Source organism: Stegodyphus dumicola, chromosome 2 (assembly GCF_044657685.1).
Source record: "Stegodyphus dumicola isolate Sdum_Otavi_A_Nest chromosome 2, ASM4465768v1".
NCBI lineage: Eukaryota > Metazoa > Arthropoda > Arachnida > Araneae > Eresidae > Stegodyphus > Stegodyphus dumicola.
The window spans coordinates 216014780-216032183 of NC_140769.1; the positions used below are offsets into that span (position 1 = coordinate 216014780).

A 17404-nucleotide genomic window follows, 5' to 3' on the forward strand; every position below is an offset into this window, starting at 1 on the left:
TGCATGGTCGTTGGTCGAGACACCTCCTCGAAAGTCACGCCTGGAAGAGTTTCGTTTTCGACCCGCTTTTTGCGGGGAAGCTATCTTACCACGCAGCCACTGGGCATTTCGCAATAATAATATTTCTACTAAATCTACCTCAGCTTTTAGTGCAATGTTTTTTCAAGAAGTGGCTGGTTTGAGCTCATTTAATTTTGAGAACAAAGAACATGAGTGGTGCTGTAAGCATTAATTGAGACAAATACAGTGAATGATAGAGAGAAGTGAGCCGCTGCTGCTTGTTACCTGGAAGCAAACGAACAGGAAAGTGCACCATATTTCAGAAGAAAGCCTGGAAGAGAGTCAAAGGGTTATGATTTCAAAAAAGTTCAAATAAGATTTGATTTCAATTCAAATCTTATCCGCTAATTGGATAAAATGTATTTGCATTAGCAGAGTTATGTAAGAGCATATGAGGTGGATTAATTTGAAACGACACAGTTTAGATAGATATGTTATAGGCAGTTACTATTTTTAGGACAGAATGGGAAAATACCCAAATTAAAATGAAGAATATAAGGAGCAATTGCCAGCTAAAATTAGAAGTTTGCTTTGCATAATTTTTTACATTATGTATATGTATATATCATCAATCATGATGAGGGCACCTCTCCAAGAGGAAATTTTTTTAATGTCTATTTTAGGGTCATGTCGAAGCATATTACATCATGACAATTAATTTAATGAAAACATTTAAAAATTTTTAGTTTAAAGCGTTTTGAATGGAGTTTTATTTTTAACGTTCATTTTTATTTAAAGATATTTCAAGATTTTGCATTCATCTAGATATAATTCAGAAACGTGGCTCGGTTGAAAATTCTTCGGCTGCTCCTTGAAAATGATCAAGGAATTTTCAACAGTTAAGTATTTTATATATTATAATATACATATATAGTATTTTATATATCAATTAATTGTGTTTATTGATTTTGCTGAACTGTTTTTGTTTCTGTTTGGGAACAGTTTTGATTTTGATTTGAATGTTTCCTGTTGGAGAGTTCGTTTCATGGTTTCATTTTGATTTAATCATTTTCTCTTGATTAGTCAACTAATTTCTCAGCACACTGAGCGATTTTAATAATATATATCAGCTTAATTTGAAATTTATCAACTTATATATGTATATATGAATTGTTGCGTGCATTCGGGTTTGTATTAGATTGAATGCACACAGAACCGGTAAGACCTTAATTTATTTTACAAAAAGAAACACTTTACAGTTCTAGAACTTTCCACAATATTATTCGTGTAGCTCTTCTCACTATAACACAACACAATTAATAGTTACCACTTCAGACTATTAAAAAGTTAAAGAAAGTGCTATATAAAGCGCATCTAAAGAGCGAAGCTTGCAATACTCTCAATACTCTGAAGTCAAATCTGAACTAAAAACTGGGAAACTAATGCTCTCTTCGATCTTACATAGTCCCCCCCCCCGACCTCCAAGAAATGTCTAGTACCTTCCATTTAACGAAATTACTGGAAGGTATATGAAGGCCGGACACGGTTACAGTTTTACATATAGGTATCAATTACAGTTATTCATTTACAATAGTACTTACCGTTACACAGGAACTGGACCACATTGTCGCCAAATGGTCACGTCTGGCGACTTTTAGCGATTTCTCGTCAAATTTGGCGACAAAAATTAGTCGTAAAAAACATCGTCAGCTTGGCGATATCTCACTAATTAAGCGAGACAGCCATTTATTCAATATTAAATACACTTTCCCCTGCACTCTTATTTTTTCGGTTATGTTTCGTTTTCTGTCAAGCATTTCATGGTACACTGTACACAAAAAAACTACTACAACGTCACATATAATTTCACTCAAATTATTCACATATATACGAAATTCGCAATAATATGCGTTTAGAATATTTTTTATTTTTTAAATACCTCATTAATATACAAACATTACAAAAAATTATCATTTCTATATCTAACTTCATTAATCTACAAACATTACGTAACGCGTAAATATTTGTACATTATTGAGATATTTCGAAAAGTTGGAAGTATGTTCTGTTATGCATTAATCTTCTGAATTTTTTTAGAAATGGGAAAATATAAACATGTATTAATGTATAAGAGAAACAAAAATCAAAAATTTTGTTTAATACATAGTAGTCTCTGCATCTTGAAAGGTTGTAAACATAAAGATAATAAGTATATAACCTAAATATAATAATCTGTTATAATAAGTTACTTATTTTTTGGAAAACTAAATGGTCCACGGCTCTGCTATATTAACAAATCTTACTCACTCCTTTCTAAAATCTTAGAATGCTTACCTCAATCTTTCAAATAATACTTTATGTATTGTTCGAACTTATTGAACTTATGCCTAATTTAGCCTTTCCTACATTAAGTTTTCTGGAAGTGATGTCAAAAGTCGTAACACTTCAGACCTTTTCTTTCCCACTGCAAGTGATAGGGATAAAAAATCATTGTGTTTCCAGATTCCCCTTCCCCAAACATTTATTCAGTACACAGACTAATTTTGCAAACGGTAGTTAAAGTTTGCTTGTGAGTTGTAATCTTTCTCATCTGTAAGATCTAAAATAATTTTTTATGATGACATGCGATTTTAAAATATAGCAAGCGCGGTAACATGAACATAATAAATGATAAATTATACTATTAAAAGCAGGACGTGTGAAATATACGCTGTTGAATGGAATAGCTAAAGGCCTGAAATCAACTTTAACTCATGTTGCGCATTCCCTCGAAAAAGGCCGAAATGAGACATTTTCAAGAAAGACTGATTTAGGAGAGCCAGAAGTGGGGCACAACAATTAAGAATGCAATATCAAGAAGCATTTGAAAAAGATAGTCTATTGGATCCATCCTTAATCTATTGCATTCTTTTATCACATGGCAAAAAGTACAAATGTAATGAAAATAAACTTACTTCATACACCGTAGTGATTCTCAAGTCAAAGTAGATGGGCAAAATGAGATAAGAAGCCAGAATTATTCCAGCAGTCATTCCCAGAGTTAGTAACACAATTTGAGTTCCATACCTGTAAACTTCTGCCGGTGCACCAAGCATCAGTATGGCAGACAAATTGGTAACGACGATTGATAGTACAACTGGGAATTTGGACATATTGTTACCGGCCATGAAGAAGTTCTGAGCAGTGTATCGTCTGCGTCCAGCATAATGAAACACCACTCCGATAGCGAAAGAGACGGCAAATGAACACATTATCACGGCGTAATCCCATATTCCAAGACTCTGGCGATGAACCGCCATATCTAAGAAGTCAAGATAATTGTGAAGTTACTGCAGATTTTGAAAACTACGCCTACTTCGTAGTATGCACATTTCTAATATTACTATTCATGCATTCTAATATACTATTAGGAGCATAAATAACTGCAATAAACCTTACATGATGTTGGCACCGAAACGACAATCGGTGGCCATTTAAACGACAGTTTAGTGACGTCATATTATCAGATTTAAAGCAGAGAGTTTAATGAAAAGAAAACTTTATTGCGCCATTAAAGTTAAATGCAGCAAATGACGCAACAGTAACTTAAGTCTCATGCGTCGAATTATGTCGTTTCTATTTGCCTACCATAAATGTATAAAAGCAGAGATTGGCAAAATCTTTGGAAAAACGGGAACAACTACCTTTTTTAAAATATTGTCAAAGATATCAAAGTTAATATTTTATGTATGTCATTCTTTAATGTGTCTTCGACAAACTTTATTAAATCAAATTTCATTTGCGTTGCAATGGCAAAATTGGAATTTCTGCCACTTCCTGAGACTACAAACATATATAGGTAACATTTTTATCTTCAGAAGGGTTATAAGACATTTTCATTTTCCCAATTGCGTGCCTTCGTAGCATAAGCGGTAGCACTTCGGACTAGAAATCGGAAAATTTCGAGTTTTAATCCAGCGAGAGCATAGCTGATTGTGTTCCTACTCGTTGAAAAGCGTAATTGAATCTACATGGTTTTGTTACAGTGTTTTCATACAGAAAGCAAAATCTGGCAAATGTTGTAGATTTTAAACGCTAGGATCTTTATGTCTGTACCAGTCACGTTAAATTTAATTAAATAATTAAGGTCAAATTAAAAATTAAAATTCTATCCAACACCACTGCAACTGTTTACCTAAATTGCAGCAAAATCTGTTCTGATAATAGAAAAACAAACATACCAGAGCAATCAAAACTTAAGCCAGCAGTAATACTAAGTTCATTGTAGCTTATAAACAAAAGTAGTCATAACGTTCTTTGCCACAAGCTAGTAATAAATGATGTAGTTGGAAAGTTATTAAATGCAGACCCATATAATTCGCTCTCCTAAAAATTCCTTCAGGTTCTGACCTATTTAAATCACTATTAAATCATCCCTTATTCCTCGAAGTTATTAAATAGATCACTTATTTCAATTATTGCTAACTATTCTGTAGTCTTTTTCTTTAAAATAGACACTTCAAGGACGTTAACAGCCTTTTCCTTTTGCGATCATAAAACGCATCACCATCATTGCCCTACACATATTTTTTCCACCTCATTCGAGACAAGGTCTAGTCAACCCTCATCGGCACGCTTTTCACGAAGCGAAACACTCTAAACGGAAAAAGAATGTGCACGTAGGGGGATTAGACGATTCGAGCCATCTGGCGCAATTGTCCTTTCCAATGGTTGCAAGGAAAGCCCAATAGTGGAAAACGACTCAGAAGCTCTCATTTTAGAGTAACACCATATAAGCATTTTACTGTTTTCAAAATTCGTAAAGCTAGCAATAACTTCCATAGTGTTACGAAATGTACAGGCGCGGTGAGATAGCTTCCTCGCAAAGCAGTTTTAGGGTTGCCATAAAATGGCAAGTGAAGGCAAAGTTGCCACATTTGGCGAGAAATCGCCCATTTGGCGACAAAATTGGCGATATACCATGGACGGATGGAGAACCTTCTGGAACGAATTCTTACCGGTTTAGCACAGAAAGTTCTCGAACACAAGCCGAAAGCTATATAAACCCTGCTGGTCCGCAGTCAGTTAGTGTGTCTCAGAGAGTGCGCCTCGTCTAGCGAGCCGTGCGGAGTCGATCGAGTTGACAGCCGGGCAACGAGTGCCGAGTGGGTCGTCGAGTGCACCGAAGGAATCGCTTAGTGTATCGCGGTTAGTGCATCGTCGAGAGAGCGTGTTGAGCTCCGGGAACGACTGAACCGAAAGTCGGGAGCTGTGTTCGTGTGTTGTCGAGTGCATCGTGAGTTGTAGCGTGGAGAGTCTCGAGAGTACGTGGAGTTCCGAGAACGACCAAGCAGAGTCAGGAGCTGTACTCTGGTGCTTTGCAGGAAGCTGTCTCCACCATTATTGCCTGACAGTGTGAAGGCTGTGTCGCTGATTGTTCCAGCGTATTTACAGTAGTTCATCGATGACTGTAAAACGTGTTTTGGAGCTGTCCTGACAATACTGACTAATAAAGTGTGTTTCGATACTTCATCAAGTGTCGTCGTTATTCAAAATCTACGAACGTGAAGGAAGGATATAACGTAATAACTGGTGTCAGAAGAACAAAAAACAAAACGTAAAAATATTATTGTTTCTAGTTTAGCAAATGCTTTATATCTATTACACCAGCGTTTCTCAAACTTTTGTCACTTTTATAAACTAGAATGTTCTACGGAATCACCTTAGTCTTCTTCTCTTGGAAAACAATTTTAGCATATATTGCTACTAGTATACTTATATTTTTTAAATAAAATTAATTAAAATTCCTTTAATTTTGCATGACTAATATATAATGAAATTAACAGAGTAAAATTTATATTTGTGTTGCGTGCGTACGGTTTTGTAATAGATTAAATGCACAATCCAATATAATGTTAATAAAATTTATTCTTATCAAAACAAATATAATAGAAAGTTGGATTTTTTCTCAGGGATATTCGTACATTATCGCAATATCACAAAATATAAGCATTAGCTATACTTGGAATATAAGCATTAGCTATACTTGGAATATAAGCGTTAGCTATACTTTTACTAAAACGTTAAACAGAACGTAATCCACAGTGCAGAGAAAGTTAATCCGATCAACAATAACAGCAGCAGTTAATGACAGCAGTTAACTCAACAATTGAGCTGAGATGTTTCTTCCCGGCTTTTTAAAGCATTCAATCAGTAACGAGAGAGTTCTAGTAATTTCTGCTTCTCGTGATTTCTGGAAAGAAAAAAGGGTAGAATTATCGCTACAGTTAACATAGTAGTCAATTACATTTATTCAATTTAAATGAAAATTACGAAATATCTATTTATTAAATGTTAAATGCACGTGTGCTCCTGTATTTTTAATTTTCCGACATAGCTTTCTCTTAAAATATGTCTCGTGCTGCGTTGCACGGGAAAACTAAAACAATTTTAATTATAAATCCACTAAAAATATCGAACTAAATACAAAATTCGTAACGTTTGTTTTTCATAATTCAATTTAATATTTATTTTATTAACTAAAAGTTAAGTAAATATTGGCCCTCAGATTAATGACCTGGATGAGCCTGCCGACTCTTGCGCAGCTGGGCTATTAAGCTTAAGTCCGAGATTGGTCATAAAGTGGATTTCAGTCCTTCATTTTTACTTCAATTAACGATAAATATCCTTTCTTAACCAGATACGTAGAAGCAAATTGAATTTAATTTTAAAGCACCATTATATAGTTCACTATATTCCATTTTCGGTGGTAATGAGGTCCAGGAACCGCATCGTCTGCTTGTAGTCTATTTTAAGTCCGGTGTCATTATAGAGTTCAATTAACTATCCCCTTTCATTCAATGGCAGTTTGCTAGCTTCCAAATTACAATTAAAAGGGTCAAGCATCATGATAATTCATTATATTAACCAAATGGAAAATAAATTTCAAATTGTAACCTCAAAGTTTCGATATATGAACATATGTCATTCATAATTCTTTTCCAATAAAGATATAATTTTTTACTAAAAATATTGTAAGGATTGAAATGGTGAAGTATTCTCCGTTTTATCCGTAACTTTAAAAAGTTCGAGTGGTCTACATACTATAAATTGTTTTAGGTAATGAGTTTTTTTATCGGAAAGCTCAAGTAAGAGGAGAATAAATAAAGATGAATTAAAAGAGATTATAGCGTAATTATTTTATTATGTAATTACTATTCAATTTTTCTTGACCTAACTTATATTGAAGCCTGCTATAATCTAAATCGCCTTGTTAAGCCCATTGTGTGAAAACTTTATTTTTTCAGAATATTTATCCTTTATTTCCTTTTCTTACTCGAATGTAGTTATGCAAGATGGAAGCACACGAACAAAAAGGTTTTGGTGTGAGCTAATTTCAGTTCACAATTAATACGTTATCAGCGCTACACAGGCCATGAAAAATGGAATGATGTAGAAATGACTCAATCCACAGAAGTTATTACGATTTTTATAACAGAGAGGAAGAATAAAAGAGTTACCGTTAGTTTAAATTACATTTCTAGCATTTATATTGTAAGATAAAAAATATGTAATTTTTTATTTATATATTTTTATCTTACATATATATAAATTCTAGAAAGCCCGGCGGTCATACGAAATGACCGCTGTTCTAGATATTATAAATTGTAATTAAAATGATTTGTGCAAAGGTCTCTGCTAATTCAAACTGAATTACCCAAGGCAGGCGGCGAGGACGCCCCTTTGTTTAGTGCCCCACGGGGTTTCCCCCTTCTACTTGCTTAATTGCTTAAAGAAAAATGCAATGAAGAAACCACTGGCGGTACATTTCTTAAGAGCCACCGCTAGCTCAATAAATAAAGGTGATTTAAAAAATAAAATGTTAATTCACGTGTCAAAGATTTCTTTTTGCACAACATTTTTTGTGTAGATCTTTCCATCATTTTTAAGCTCGCTTTGAAGAGGACCATCCATTTTTTTTTAAATTTTACGTCCGTTCTTTCACGAACTCTTGAACAGGCAATATAAAGTTGACCGTGTCCAAATGCAGGCTCAGGTAAAAAAATGCCAACACGCTTAAGCGTTTGGCCCTGAGATTTATGGATGGTCATAGCAAAGGCAAGTTTTACAGGAAATTGTTTGCGTCTCAATTGAAACGGCAACCCTGTGCCGTGGTAACTTCACTCCATTGGCTAGTACAGTTACGCAAGCAACCAATAAACTATCGGCGACAAACAGACACTTAAGCCACATATAATAAAGATATTTATCTCATTTTATTTGTTTTTTCATCATTGCCGGTTTTTGCCGGTTGCATATTTCTGAATTCTATTATATATAGATGTTTAATTTATTTATTAAATGTTAAATGCATTTAATAAATAAATCTCTTGTATTTTTAAAGCGTACACTGTTTTCTTTCTATTAAGATTTAATTCCAAGTGTACCGAAATCAAGCAAAAGGATTATGTTAGATATAGAAATGATTACATAGATACGGCAAAGCGCTGTAGGGTTAGATCTGTACTTTAGCAGTTGAAACTCTGGGAACATTCTATACATGAACCAATCTTCTATCTGTCATCTATTTGGGTGGCTGGTATGACTTTTCAGGTATTCGAGTTTGAGTGTCTTCCAAATACAACAATGCTCACTGAAAAGGCTGTCTTCTCGAGACCGGATGAAGTTAACAAGATTTCGGGCCAATATTTAAAAGTTGCAGAACGCGGACGTTTCTGTAGAGCTCATATTTCCCGCCTAATACAGAACACAATACAGTAAGATCTTCATAATTATTTAGCTTAATTCAGCATCATAATTATTTAGCTTGATTGCTAATGATAAGTACATGTCAAGTTAGTTAGCTCTGTTACTTTTACGTGTAAGTTATTTTCACGTCCACAGGAAAGAAGTATTATATGGTAAGTCGATAAATACTAACAGTTCGATCAGAACTCCAATCCCGGCGAACGGGCTCGGTCCACGGCCGTTTTCGTACTTTTCCCCATATGCAACATAGATAGTAGCCAATTTCTCTTAGAAAGTCCTCCACAAAGTCATCATTTCCTGTAGGCTTGTTTGGTTTATTAGAATATGGCAAAACTCGCTAGAGCTATTTTCCTAAGGGGAGGGATGCCTGGTATCTGCGTTACACGTAAGGGAAACCTCGGAAACACCTATGCAGTCAAAATTCCAGTGTTCAGCGACTCCGGCCTCTTGTGGATCCTCCCCTTCTCCCATAGACAGACAATTTTCTTATTTGCTTTGCCTAACTTAACCGATCTGCCTGTGGGAAAGGAATTTTGCTCGTATTCATGTTACACACGGGACAGCCCACGAAAACTCTCCGCACGTTCGCGGGAATTTGAACCCCGGTCGAACTACCAGTGTTCAGCGGTCTTACCGTTTAGTATGGGGGCTTTACAAGAAAAATCAAGCTTTATAATAAAAAAGAGCATGCATAATAATATGTATGTTGTCAATAATGTTGAAATAGATTTTCATTCTTAATTATATTTAAGAAAATTTTGAAACATGATTTTGGATTATTAATACGAGGCCGATGATTTTGCTTTTGAAAAATACTCACCTTTTATTTTTCTGAATTAATCTACATTTACGGAAACAAGTCCAAGGTTGATACCCACTGTGTTTATTGAAACATTTATTTTCTGAGTGAATGGGTAATAAAAGTCACGGAACACCTTATATAAGATGTTATTTAAAGCAAGATGTTATGTTGTTATGTTATATTTAAATAATTTACTCGCTGTGTTATATGCATTTTCAACATACAGGCCTTTTGAGTTGCTCGTTGAATTATTTATCTAACGGAAACATTTCCACTTCATATATAAACAGCAGTCTTGGGAGACTTCCAAACCCGTAAAATCGTTGCTTTTTACCTTGTAAATCTTAGGAAAAAGAACATATCACCAAAGGTACTTTGTCAAATCACGGATCTATTTTTATCAACCATTTATTTCTAAACTCCTCCCTTCGCATTTGGAATAAAACGAGATTGTTGGTAAAAATGGGTCAACAGATGCGACGACTTATTTGCCAAAATCTTAAAGAAAAAAATCCATTAAAACTCACGCAAACCATTGGTATTTCATCAGAGATGTCTTATGCTCGTAAGGTTCATACATTTACACGTCAACACGTGGCAAAAGGTTTGGGCGTGTCTATCGTTTGCGTTTTGACGTCACGGCTGGTATTTGCACAGATTCAGCTAACATCCCATAATTAAGAACCTCAAAATAACGCCTCATGAAGCAAGCTTAAAGGTTAAACTTAAATTATGCAGCTGCAATATGCGTTAAATCCATATAAATTATGCTAGTGAGAAACATTGCGCTAAATTAAAGAGTTTGAATGTTTCATAAACTTGTGATTTCAGTATGAATACATGCTGACAGTGCTTACATCGAATTTAATTTAGTGCAAGAAAAATAGTTTTTCTTCTTGAAGAACTGAAACCAGTTCAATCGCTTTCAAAATAGATTGCTCTTCACTAAATAAGGAAATCTGAAGCTGAATTTTACTTGATTTTAAATCTGACTTAATTCAAAAAACACTGTAGTCTGAAAAATTCAGAATACATTTTGTAAAAGAAGCGCTTAGAGTTAAAAAATATTTTTAATATCAGATCTTTAAAAATACGAATATTGCTTAAATATTTCTCTTTCCCTTTATCGTAAAAATAACAGCCACTGCAGCTAACTCATAAAAACTAAATCTTCACTTTTGAAGAAAATTAAGAGCTCAGCTCGCAAAGAATATCAGCTTAAAAAGTTCTCGTGATTGCTAAGCATTCTGCATGTAACTACAAATGCCGCCGCGGCCTGTAAGACTGTAAGGCTGTAAGGAGAAAATGCCCCGGCCTTTTTTTGTAAGCACAGTCCGCGTGTAAAATCTCCCGTCCTGAGGGAGCACTATATTCCGCGGGCTGCCGTCCAATCTTATTAATATAACAGAATTTATTTTCAGCATGTCAAGCACATCGGCACCAGTCAAAAGAGTATTCTTAATAATGAATATCACACAATCTAAAGAAAGAAATAGAATGGCTGTGTCAACCATAAAAGCTATAGATCACAAAAGAAATAGTATACTAAACTGCAGTGAATTTTTCGATGTCATTAAAAATAGCAAAGAATTTTTAAAGAAAGTCCCTACTAGTAATAAATACTAATAACTTAATAATAAGGCATGTTCAGTTGAGTTATCAAAAATTTGAGTTATTAAAAAACCTTTTGCTGTATTTTGTTAACAATTTTATTCAATATTATTCTGATATTATACTTTTATCAAATCGTTTGTCAAAAATTATCAAAACGTTTCTTGCCTGTATATTTAGATCGAATACCATCAAAATTTAACGTCTTTGCTTTACTGTGATTGGTACGCCTTCGAAGCTTTCGACTGTTGACACAGGAGCAATTCTTTGTATTTTTTATTATTTCCAAATTTTTGGTGTGGTGTAGTGTGTATTTAATTATGGCAAAGCACACTAGGGCTATCTGCCTAAGGGGAGGGATGCCTTCGTGGAGGACTTTCTAAGGGAAACTGGCTCGTATACACGTTACACATGGGGAAAACCACGAAAACGCCCATGCAGCCAACCCGTTCGCGGGATTCGAACCTCGGACCGAACTACCAGTGTTCAGCGACTTTACCGCTCGGCCGCTGGTCCAAATTTTTGGAATATTGACGGGTCAGTTCTGCATGTTTTACCATGGAGAAATTTAATTTCGATTGACTGTCTAATTATTAGGTATCAATTTTAAGAATTTAGTGAACTACTTCTAATAATATGTAATATATAGTAAATAATAATTTGTAAGATATCTTACCTACAATGAACAGTTTTTTTGGACTAACCTTACAATGGTCTATTTGACTAATACAATGAGATGTGAAATGTAGTAAACTAAGTCTCACAATACATCCATTTTAAACAACTAAATTGTATTGTTACGAAATGTACAGGCGCGGTAAGATAGCTTCCCCGCAAAGTAGTTTTAGGGTTGCCATAAAGTAGCAAAAAGGGCAAGGTTGCGACATTTGGCGAGAAATCGCCCATTTGGCGACAAAATTGGCGATGTGCCATGGACGGATGGTGAACCTTCTGGAACGAATTCTTACCGGTTTAGCCCAGAATGTTCTCGAACACATGCCGAAAGCTATATAAAACCCTGTTGGTCCGCCTCATCTAGTTAGTCCGTGCGGAGACGATCGAGTTGACAGCCGGCCAGCGAGTGCCGAGTGGGTCGTCGAGTGCATCGAAGAGTCAGTTAATGTATCGCGGTTACTGCATCGTCGAGAGAGCGTGTTAAGCTCCGGGAACGACTGAACCGAAGAGTCAGCAGCTGTGCTCTGTGCGTCGCGAGTTGTAGCGTGGAGAGTCTCGAGAGTACGTGGAGTTTCGAGGACGACCAAGCAGAGTCAGGAGCTGTATTCTAATACTTTGCAGTGAAGCTGTCTCCACTGTGATAGCTTGATAACCTGAAAGCTGTGTCGCTGATCGTGTCAGCGTGTTTATAACAGTTCGACGACTGTAAACGAGATTTTGGAGCTGTACTGATTAATACTGGCCAATAAAGTGTGTTTCGATACTTCATAAAGTGTCGTCGTTATCCACACGAACCCCGTACGAACGTGAAGGAAGAAAATAACGTAACAACTGGTGTCAGAGAAAAACGTAACAGTATAATTAGGGCTCCATTGTGAGAATCTGGTGACTCAATAATTCTAGTAATTTAACTTTTCTTTTAAAAGCATTAGGAAACATTTTGTACTTCTTCCAAATTTTTAATTCATCCACTTGTTTCCTTAAAATCTCATTTTTGGAATTCAATTAATCCAAAGTAATCCTTTTTGGAATTCAATTAATCCAAAATAATCATTTTTAGTTGTTAACTATAAGGATCTTGTAAATGTTGCTTTGAAATTTGTAATATCACTGTCAATTTTAATGACTTTAAATAAATTTCGCTTTAGTTCTATTGCGAAAGTAAGGTGTAGTAACAATACTTGCCAAGTAAGTATTACTTGATATACAGGGTGATTCGCTACCAGACCGACAAACTTGCAGGGTGTGTATGGGTTACAGAGACGACTCGGAATTATATAGGCATGCAGGGTCGCAAATGCCGTAGTTGCGAGCTGTGGTGCAAAGAAGCAGAGAAAAAAAACCAGAAACAGCAACACATTAATGGGACAGAAAACATTTTATTGAAAGGTTACGTGAACAGTCACCTTGCTGGAAGTCCGTAGAAGAAAAACTGCACTGCTTTTCACCACTGAGCTCCGCTTGCTTCTTGCTAGAAGTCGTCATTTCCCGAGGTAGGTAGGTAGGTTACGGAGGACGGGAACGCCTGGTATCTAACAGAGGTGAACAGGCAATTTCTGAGGTAGTAGGATGAACACGTATTCAAACGATGATCTGGTCGACATGCTGATCGTGTATGGAGCTGTGGATTGTAATGGGCAAACGCCGCTCGGCGGTTGTAACAGGAACGTTACCCGAACAGGCGTGCTCACATGACCTCCGCAAGTGTGAACAGAAGGTTACGTGAGACTGGCTGTTTAACGATAGCTACAATGAATCGACAGCGAACGACTAGGACACTTGGCAATAAGGAGGCGGTCTTACGTCTGGTAGAAGACAATCTAAGTAAGAGTATTCGAGCGATTGCCCAACAAGTGGGTTTATCTCAATCCATTGCCTGAAGGATACTCGCAGCAAATAAATTGAGCGCATACCATCTTCATCGCGTCCAATTATTAGAGCCTGAGGATTATCCACTCCGGAGGACGTTTGCTACATGGTTTCTGCAACAGAGTGTTACAGACTTCCTTCAGTTGAAGACCTCGTCGCTCGAATATCTGTAACTGCCGGAAGGATACGTGATACGCCAGAAAGCTTCCAGAACGTAAGGAATTCCATGTAGCGCCGCTTTCAAGTTTTTTAATTTTTCTACGGAAATTCATACTTCGTATTTTTTAAGTCAAGAATCAAAGCTCTGTTAGGTTTATCAATATGAAGTATCATCATACAATTTTCCTTCATTAATGTTATTAAGAAATTCATATAGAGTATTTTTTAAACTATTCATTTTCTTAAGGTGATAAACAAAGTACTTTATAGTTTCGAAGATAAAAAAAAAATATGCATTGTCATGTGGCAACAACGTCTTCTAGTTGTACTGATCTTTAATTGTAACTGTCAGGGCTTTAATGCTAACTGATAAAAGTAATTCCGCTTTGGAAGGGTTAAATATTTGATGCTTGTTGATTTCTTATTAAAAGTTAAGTAATGCAAAGCACAAAAAATACAGACACTAGAATAATAATATACATAGAAATTTATTTTTCCACTTTTAAATATAATCTGAAATATATATAGATAGATATTTCTTTACATACTAATGCATTCTCTCAAAGTATATATTACATCTATTACATCAAAACGCACGCATACAGCGTTCTTGTCGAAGATGAAAGACTCTACGCATGCGTAATTATGTTCTTCAATGGGAATGTTGGCAAACCATTTTCATATGATAACTACAAGCACTCGTAACACAATGATGAAAATCATGAAATATTCTCTCAATGATAAGTAAAGCAGTAATAAATTATCAAATAAACTTAAAATGTAATTGCGGGGAGTTTTGATGCACAAATGTAACTTAAAAAACAAACTACTCTATACTGTCTTTGAAACTTCCTAAAAGGAACTATATAAAATGGAATACTAGCACAAATGCATTAGTACATCTTTTTCTGCCGCATTTAATTTGAAATGTAGATTATATTATTCATAAACGCTGCCACGAAACAAATGAAATCAGATATTTTAGAAAAGTTTGTTTTATAAAACAAAATTTATATAAAAATAGAAAATTCAATAAAATAGCTGCAAGATTTAAATCTTAAAACCGGTTATGCGATAGTAAAAGGCATTAAAAAGTTAAAATGAATTATTCAAAATTTAGATGCATAGCAAATCACCAAAGAAAATTCATTGGGATGCAAAGAAAGCATTTGGACGAAATTTACGTTTAAAACATGAATATAAATTTGTCCAAAAATATGTATGACTTATACATTCTATTATCACAAAAATTTACTGTGAAAATAAAAAATTAAAATTTTGTGGAAAAATTTACGTAAGAAGTGAAACAGCCATAGAAAAACTGTCATCAGCATTATCTGAATTAGTATTCTTGAAATTGTCAAGAGCTGTTTTCAGAATTATGAAATTCAAAATTAAATCTGATACCTAAAGCAATTCAGCAAATTCATTTAGCAACTAAAATCCGCCCAAGTTGAAGAAGATGGATTGAAAAGAAAGAATTACAGAAATATTCATACAAATGGGAGCTTTGATTATAAGTTACAGAATTTTATATAAACCACTTGTTGGTAAAAATTTTGATTGTATTTTGCATTTTATAACGCAGATTTATTGTACAAAATGTGATAGTATAATTTCTACCAATACGAATTCACAAAATCTAACCACATCTATTAACTACACATTAAACAACTTCTTAAGAAGAATTTAAGTTTGATTAATTATTCTAAATTTTAAAATTCTTCAATATGGAAGGATATGTCTTTTCAAGTATATTATTGAATCGAAGAGTGAATCATATAACAAGTGTTGTTTTACGAAGAAATTATTAAAATGCTGTTGACATTCTCTGAGCTACCGTTTTATAAGCTGAAATTAAATAAAATCTAAATAGCTTTAAGTTTTTCAGTTTCCACCCGAACAATACAATAACACTTATTTCATCGGCCAATGTGTTTCATTGGTTGTAAGAAAATCAAGAAATACTACCCAGATATAACGATTCTCTAGTGCTGGGTAGGTTGGGAAATATTTGGTATATAGTGAAGCTGAAATGCAATCACAATGTCTAGTGTACGTACATCAAAGTACTGAAATGTATCCAAGAGCTGAGATTCGGTGGACTAGTCATCTACAAGAAGGATCTTGAGGATTTGCAGATAGCAATACGAATAACATGCGAGAACTACAGTTGTCTCAAATCACTTCAAAAGCTGCGTAACGAAGATCTAGATCTTGTCGATAGGTATGGTGCGCTCTCGGAAAGATGCGATGGCTGGCAAGGGAGCCTCAATAGTCAAAACTCCATCCTTGGATAAAGAAGACTTGATGAGCTCTGGATTCGTTCCAGCCGGTAGAAGGAACTCTCGATTGTATTCACGATATATGGTCTTATTGGGAGTCTTTTCCTCATGTTTAGCTGTCACCTGCAATATTGAAAATTTGCAATTAACGCTACATTTGAAACAGGAATAATATCATAATACAAATGATTTCAAAAAATAATTAAAAATCTTATGTTAATCAGTGATCGTTACGAATGCCGAGATGCTTCCATCATATGTAAATTATATGACAGAAGAATAAAAATGAAGTTCTGTATCCTTAGGGGAAAGCGATTTCTACATAACTACATACAAGCATACAGACTTTTATATACGCCTCCTAATACCGCACTCTTCTTCCAAAATGACAGTTTGTGATAATCCTGCATCGAGTCAATTAATCAGTACAGTTTTGCTATGCATATTAGCTGGCTCCTATGATCTGGTAATTCCTACCTTACATCAAAATTTCCATATTATATCAGATATCACTTTATATTGAAAAAGAAAAAATAATCGACACAATGACGCCTGACATGTTTTATAATAATTTACGCTGAATCAAAAATAACATAGAACTTCTTGAAAGAAACAGAAAGGCAATAAAAGGTAACCTATATATTTCTCTCATACACACATTACAACATCATTGTATTTTGCTACGATAGCACCATGATTTGAATATACCATACAGCACATGGTCACATTGCTGTTGAATACATTATAACCATCCATACGGAAAAGGTGTCATTGGATGATAAATCATGCATCGCTTGAGGAATTTGTTGTATATATTCCTGAATTCAATCAGTTAATCCAACATGGGGAAAGTATATATTTTCATCTACTTCGTATATTTTGTCTTTGAAGTAGCTCAAAGGAAACAGTTAGGTACGGTTCAATCAGTCGACTAGATAGCCAATTATGTCTCCGCAAAACAATATCAAAGACCCTGAAAATAGTCTCCACGGATAGACATGGAAATCCTAATCATCTGTGCGACTGCTTTCTCTTGCTGAAACCATCACTCACGGTCAAATGGGTTTAAAGTCAATCCTGAAGAAATACTTTGAGTATGACAAGTTCCAGTAACTGTTTTTAAAGAAACAGGCTAAATGATGTCAAATTCCCCTGTACAAAATCCACATCACACTTTGGAAATGTACAGAAATTTCTGTACATTTTCTGTAGCTCAGTATCAATAATTCTGATTTCGACATTAATAATTCTAGAA

General features: G+C 34.9%; 2 protein-coding genes across 8 annotated transcripts in view; both read right to left on the reverse strand.

Annotated features, from left to right (window-relative positions):
- LOC118194422 (sodium-coupled monocarboxylate transporter 1-like) overlaps nucleotides 1-3420 on the reverse strand; it is a 56660-nt gene extending 53240 nt beyond the window's left edge. Inside the window, exon 1 of one of the 2 annotated variants that reach the window (XM_085810348.1) lies at nucleotides 2955-3416. In XM_085810348.1, the coding sequence (XP_085666474.1) occupies nucleotides 2955-3299 (345 nt within the window). In that variant the 5' untranslated portion in view covers nucleotides 3300-3416. Of the gene's footprint in view, nucleotides 1-2954 lie in introns of both variants that reach the window. The other variant, XM_085810349.1, reaches the window with a different exon arrangement.
- A 10913-nt stretch (nucleotides 3421-14333) lies between these two features.
- The window catches only part of LOC118194424 (alpha-crystallin B chain-like), an 84801-nt gene continuing 81730 nt past the window's right edge, over nucleotides 14334-17404 (reverse strand). For all 6 annotated transcript variants that reach the window (XM_035365582.2, XM_035365580.2, XM_035365579.2 and 3 more), the window contains one exon: nucleotides 14334-16272. In XM_035365582.2, coding sequence (XP_035221473.1) covers nucleotides 16075-16272 — 198 coding nt within the window. In that variant the 3' untranslated portion in view covers nucleotides 14334-16074. The remainder of the gene's footprint in view (nucleotides 16273-17404) is intronic.